The sequence below is a fragment of the Bubalus kerabau genome, chromosome 9 (assembly GCF_029407905.1).
Source record: "Bubalus kerabau isolate K-KA32 ecotype Philippines breed swamp buffalo chromosome 9, PCC_UOA_SB_1v2, whole genome shotgun sequence".
Taxonomy (NCBI): domain Eukaryota; kingdom Metazoa; phylum Chordata; class Mammalia; order Artiodactyla; family Bovidae; genus Bubalus; species Bubalus kerabau.
Window position 1 is genome coordinate 103578423 of NC_073632.1, and position 6634 is coordinate 103585056.

The 6634-nt window shown below is 44.5% G+C and overlaps 1 protein-coding gene across 3 annotated transcripts in view; it reads right to left on the reverse strand.

Moving 5' to 3' along the window:
- Nucleotides 1–5643, reverse strand: part of RSPH3 (radial spoke head 3) — a 42494-nt gene extending 36851 nt beyond the window's left edge. For all 3 annotated transcript variants that reach the window (XM_055536124.1, XM_055536125.1, XM_055536123.1), the window contains exons 1-2: nucleotides 4976–5643; nucleotides 2427–2514 (exon numbers count right to left, since the gene is read on the reverse strand). In XM_055536124.1, the coding sequence (XP_055392099.1) occupies nucleotides 2427–2514; nucleotides 4976–5643 (756 nt within the window). The remainder of the gene's footprint in view (nucleotides 1–2426; nucleotides 2515–4975) is intronic.
- Nucleotides 5644–6634: the final 991 nt, after the last annotated feature.

The window sequence follows — 6634 nt, forward strand, 5'->3', positions numbered from 1 at the left end:
CCCAAATAATAAACTGTTTTTCCTCATTCAAGGATTTTTTTTACCATGAACTCCTCTGATGCCTAGTAAACTGAGGTAACCATTCAGTCACAATAGATTTTAATGTGTAGTTAAGAAATTGAAAACCACTTGAATTTTTTTTAGCCTAATTTCATGACAGAATTTCCATAAAAAATACATTAGCTCACAAAGAAAACAACTTTAGTCCGAACAAAGCCTGTTCAAGTACACAAACAACAGATGACTAAGGGATTAAAGGAGGCAAAGGGCAAAGGAGAAAAGGAAAGATATACCCATTGGAATGCAGAGTTCCAAAGAATAGCAAGGAGAGATAAGAAAGCCTTCCTCGGTGATCAATGCAAAGAAATAGAGGAAAACAATAGAATGGGAAAGGCAGAGATCTCTTCAAGAAATTAGAGATACCAACAGAACATTTCATGCAAAGATGGGCACAATAAAGGACAGAAAAGGTATGGACCTGACAGAAGCAGAAGATATTCAGAAGAGGTGACAAGAATACACAGAAGAACTGTAAAAAAAGATTTTCATGACCCAGATAACCACAATGGTGTGATCACTCACCTAGAGCCAGACATCCTGGAATGCGAAGTCAAGTGGACCTTAGGAAGCATCACTACAATCAAAGCTAGTAGAGGTGATGGAATTCCAGTTGAGCTAATTCAAATCCTAAAAGATGATGGTGTGAAAGTGCTGCACTCAATATGCCAGGAAATTTGGAAAACTCAGCAGTGGCCACAGGACTGGAAAAGGTCAGTTTTCATTCCAATCCCAAAGAAAGGCAATGCCAAAGAATGTTCAAACTACTGCACAATTACACTCATCTCATGTTAGCAAATGCTCAAAACTCTCCAAGCCAGGCTTCAAAAGTACATGAACTGTGAACTTTCAGATGTTCAAGTTGGATTCAGAAAAGGCAGAGGAACCAGAGATCAAATTGCCAACATCCACTAGATCATCAAAAAAGCAAGAGAGTTCCAGAAAAACATCTACTTCTGCTTTATTGACTATGCCAAAGCCTTTGACTGTGTGGTTCACAAACTGTGGAAAATTGTGAAAGAGATGGGAATACCAGACCACCTGACCTGACTCCTGAGAAATCTGTATGCAGGTCAAGAAGCAACAGTTAGAACTGGACATGGAACAACAGACTGGTTCCAAATTGGGAAAGGAGTTCATCAAAGTGGTATATTGTCACCCTGCTAATTTAATTTATATGCAAAGCACATCATGCGAAATGCCAGGCTGGATGAAGCACAAGCTGGAATCAAGATTGCCAGGAGAAATATCAACAACCTCGGATATGCAGATGACACCACCCTTATGGTAGAAAGTAAAGATGAACTAAAGAGCCTTTTGATGAAAGTGAAAGAGGAGAGTGAAAAAGTTTGCTTAAAACTCAACATTCAGAAAACTAAGATCATGGCATCCTGTCCCATCACTTCATGGCAAATAGATGGGGAAACAATGTAAACAGTGACAGACTTTACCTTTTTGGGCTCCAAAATCACTGCAGATGGTGACTGCAGCCATGAAATTAGAAGACACTTGCTCCTTGGAAGAAAAGGTATGACCAACCTAGACGGTATATTAAAAAGCAGAGACATTACTTTGCCAACAAAGGTCCATTTAGTCAAAGCTGTGGTTTTTCCAGTAGTCATGTGTATGGATGTGAGAGTTGGACTATAAAGAAAGCTGAGCGAAAAGAATTGATGCTTTTGAACTGTGGTGCTGGAGAAGACTCTTGAGAGTCCCAAGGAGATCCAACCAGTCAATCCTAAAGGAAATCAGTCCCTAATATTCACTGGAAGGGCTGATGCTGAAGTTCCAATACTTTGGCCACCTGATGCAAAGAACTGACTTATTGGAAAAGACCCTGATCATGGGAAAGATTGAAGGCGGGAGGAGAAGGGGACGACAGAGGATGAGATGGTTGGATGGCATCACCAACTCTATGGACATGAGTTTGAGTAAGCTCCAGGATTTGGTGATGGACAGGGAAGCCTGGCGTGGTGCAGTCCATGGGATTGCAATGAGTTGGACACGACTGAGTGACTGAACTGAACCAAACCATTTTTCAGTGCACAGTTCAGGGGCATTAAGTACATTCACGTTGTACAACCACTACCACCGTTCATCTCCAGAACTTTTTTCATTCTGTGAAACTGAAACTCCGTACTCATTAAATAACACTTCTCTATTCCTCCATTCCCTGCCAACCACTATCTGGCTTATATTTTGCATGCATTTTTTTCCCCTTTCATTTTTCTAGCAATCCATCCTTATTTTATTTCATAAATGTTTTAGTCTGTTTAACAGATTAGAAATTTAAAGACAGAAACAAAAATTGCTCCTTCCCCAAAGGTAGTCTGGAGTACTCTGTGTCAGACAATTCAAACTGTATTTACCAGTGGTACTGACTGCAGGGCGTACGTGTTGCCTCGGATCACCCTTCTGTCATACATTATGTTTCCGTAATGCACAGGTTCTTCAGGTCTGTAAAAAAGTAAACTCTAAATTATGAGTGTAATGGAGCATTGGTATCTAAAAGTCAACTTTTCATTTTCAAAAATTAAAGTATATTTGATTTACAATATGAGTTAGTTTCAGGTATACAGCAAAGGGTATCAATTATACATATATAATATATATTTTCAGATTCTTTTCCACTATAAGTTATTACAAGATACTGAAAATATCTGTGCTATATAGTAGGTCCTTGCTATCTATTTTATATATAGTAGTGTGTATCTGTTAACCTCAGATTTCTACTTTATTCCTCATCCCCTTTCTTCTTTGGTAACCATAAGTTACTATGTCTGTGAATCTATTTCCATTTTGTAAATAAATTCTATTACTTTTGTAGATTCCACATGGAAGTGATATCATATGATATTTGTCTTTGGGGCCAACTCATTTTTAATAGGATTTAGACTAAGGTGAAACTATTTTAAGAAAATAGATTTTTTTTTTAGCACCGTTGATAAAGTAGGGAAGTTCCACAATTAGGTGAGAGAAGGAAGATGTTGAGAATTATGTATGCTACATTGTTATGAAGAAGACAAAGGCCGTGTAGATGTGTATCTGTATGTATATATTTGTATTCATACATGTGTACATAAACATGGGTGTCTGGAGAAAAGTACCAAAGTATTCATTCAAAGTCATTAATGTGGTTTGGAGGCAGGAGAGGGACAGCAGGTTTGCAAGAGAAGGGGCTAGAGAATAAGGCTGTACTAAGAATACCCACAGGCATGAATGAGTACATATATTTAAAAATTAGATCTGTGTGTGCATGTATACAGAAAGAAATTTGGGGAAAAAAGGAATTAGAGTTTATAAAAAAGTGGAGGAGAAAAAAAGTAGAGGGAGCCAAGTACAGATTAATATGGAGAAGGAAATGGCAACCCACTCCAGTGTTCTTGCCTGGAGAATCCCAGGGACGGGGGAGCCTGGTGGGCTGCCGTCTATGGGGTCGCACAGAGTCGGACACGACTGAAGCGACTCAGCAGCAGCAGTAGCAGCAGTATGATTCCATTTCAGAAACAAAACCTTCCATATACACGTACATATGCTCCTCTTTGTGTGCACAAGCAAGAAGCTGTGGAAGAATAAGACTTAAGTTTGCTTACAACAGAGAAGCAGGAGTAGAGATGGGTGAGAGATAATTAACTTTGCCTTTATTACTTCTTATTTGTAATTCCCATTTGCTTCACAAGAATGTATTACTTTTATAAATTTGTAAACTGAAAAATCTAATAGACACATCTAAAAGAACTCCTCTCAAAGGCTTGATTCAGATTGCTTCAATATACCAATCAACTAATTCTCTAAAAAGAGAAATTGTTTCCAAGGAACCACCAATGATTCTTATTTCATCTCTTGGTCTGATTTAATAGGAAGGATTTGTAAGCAACCACTTCAAGGCACTAGGAACTATTTCTCCAAGGAGTCCCTTTTAAAACTGAATTTAAAACTTTTATAATTTAAATGTTCTTATTTTGGTTTTCTTAAAGTGATAGACATTTCTTATTAACAAATGTCTTTATTGTCAGAATAAGATAATTATGATTTTAGACTCTGCTTGAAATAAGCACCAAGAACTCATGTTCAGCCTTTAATTCAACAATCTGTGTTGAGTGCTAACTATCTGTCAGGTACATCTTTAGTGAATAAAAGTCATAAAGGGTCTTGCTTCCATGGAGCCTGCATTCTTGGAAAGTTCTGCTGATTCCAAAATTTGAAGCATACAGAAAGAACTTTAAGAGAACCATAATATTTAACACCCTTTCCAAATATGGATACCTGAATATTTGCAATACTGATGAAGTAAAAGTACAATTTGCAGTCCAACATGGAAGGAGAACCTGATTCCTGTGAAGAGATTTACGTGGCTCCTGTTATGGACACGCTATTGTGAGGTACACCTTTGTATCCCAGTTTCTTGTTATGCATAATACATATTATAAAACTAACTTCACAGCACTGGAGACTAGGTAAGAAAATGTATGTTGGTGCTCCTAGAAGGTGCCTGCTTGGCACACAGTCGGCCAATAACCACCTGTTGACTCAATAATAAGTCGTTTCCCTGCACATGTTATCAATCATGCCAGCATCATGATCACTAAAAAGTTAACTAATTCCCTTTATTGCTTCAGTCCTCCACAACACAGTAGAGTTTCTTGTGCCGCTGCTAAGTCGCTTCAGTTGTGTCCGACTCTGTGCAACCCCCTAGACGGCAGCCCACCAGCCTCCTCTGTCCTTGTGATCCTCCAGGCAGGAATACTGGAGTGGGTTGCCATTTCCTTCTCCAGTAGAGTTCCTTAGGGAGGGAATTTATTTCTCAGAGAGCAGAGAAGGGAAAGCAGCATAGGCAGGTTCTGCCAGGGCGAAAGGACCAAGATCCCGCGGCCCCAGGATGAGGAGAGACCCCACAGAGGCCGGTTTGCTCACTCACTGCTGCATCAGGTCGTCCCGGTAACGGCGGCGCTGGCAGGGCAGGGCCCGGGGCCGGCTGGTGTAGGTGTAGGTGGCCATGGCCGGGGAGGCGCGCTCAGCCAACGTGGAGGTCGCGCTCGGGGTCGGCCCGCTTCCCTTACGATGAAGCTTGGCTTCGAAGCAGGTGGGCACTAGAGTGTCGTGGGAGCCGGAGAGGTGCACGTAGTGCCAAGGGCAGGGATTCCGTGATGCGAGGAGGGGCGGCAAGAAGGGAGGCGGGCGGGCCGGGAGATTGCCAGGGCAGGAAGTAGGAGCTACACAGGAACGGCTCTGGGCACCACCGAACCCTCCCGCGCCGGTTGCCCAGCAACCCAGCGTTCCGTCGAGGGGCGGAGCCTCGGGGCTGTCCCGGCTGGCGGGCTTCCGGGGAAGGTTGCCAGTGCGCCCGGGCACTTCCGGTTCTTGACTCTGCCCACCTGCGTCTTCCTGGTCAACGAGCCTGCGCATGAAGGAGGCGTGCCCGGCGGCCCCAGCAGAGGCCTGAGGAGGGCGGCGACGGTCCCCGGCCCCACTCTCGAGGGGCGCTCGGCGGGGCCTGGGTTGGCGCCGTTCACGCAGAGCCCACTCCTCAGGGACCGCCCTTGGCCGTTTCTCCCGCGCCTGCCGCCGCGCCTCTGATCGGGCCATCCACCTACGACCGCACACGCATGGCGCCCAGCCTCCTATCTCTTGTTACGTGCCAGGGCCGGGCCGGGGGACTTCCCCGTTGTCTCCGAGCACCGCCACCTCTCCCGCCCCAGGGTCCGCCGGCGTAGCTGGTCTGCCTTTTTCTGCTTTCCTTCCCTGCTTACCGCTCTGCTGCTAGTCCTTGGGCGTGGAGGGCCTCCCCACAGACATCTCCTTTTTGGTAAAGGGCCACTCCAGTACTCTTGCCTGGAAAATCCCATGGACAGAGGAGCCTGGTAGGCTGCAGTCCATGGGGTCGCTAAGAGTCGGGCACGACTGAGCGACTTCCCTTTCACTTTTCACCTTCATGCATTGGAGAAGGAAATGGCAACCCACTCCAGTGTTGTTGCCTGGAGAATCCCAGGGACAGAGGAGCCTAGTGGGCTGCCGTCTATGGGGTCACACAGAGTCGGACACGACTGAAGCGACTTAGCAGCAGCAGCAGGGCGTCTTCTTGAGTCTTTTAGGGCCTCCTCTTGTCCTAAAAATGAAGCGTCAAAGGACGGGTCTGTCCTTAGAAACAGCAGATGCACTGGTTTTAGTGTTGGCGATGTGAAAGTACTGGGTTTGTGTAAGTGAAGCTTATGCTTCCCTGAGTGAACTGTGCTGTTGGAGAAGACTCTTGAGAGTCCCTTGGATTGCAGGGAGATCCAGCCAGTCCATCCTAAAGGAAATCAGTCCTGAATATTCATTGGAAGGACTGATGCTGAAGCTGAAACTCCAATACTTTGGCCACCTGATGCAAAGAACTGACTTATTTGAAAAGACCCTGATGCTGGGAAAGATTGAAGACAGGAGGAGAAGGGGAATGACAGAGGATGGGTTGGTCGGATGGCATCACCAATGCAACAATGGACATGAGTTTGAGTGAACTCTGGGAGTTGGTGATGTACAGGGAGGCCTGGCGTGCTGCAGTCCATGGGTCGCAAAGAGTCGGACATGACTGAGCGAC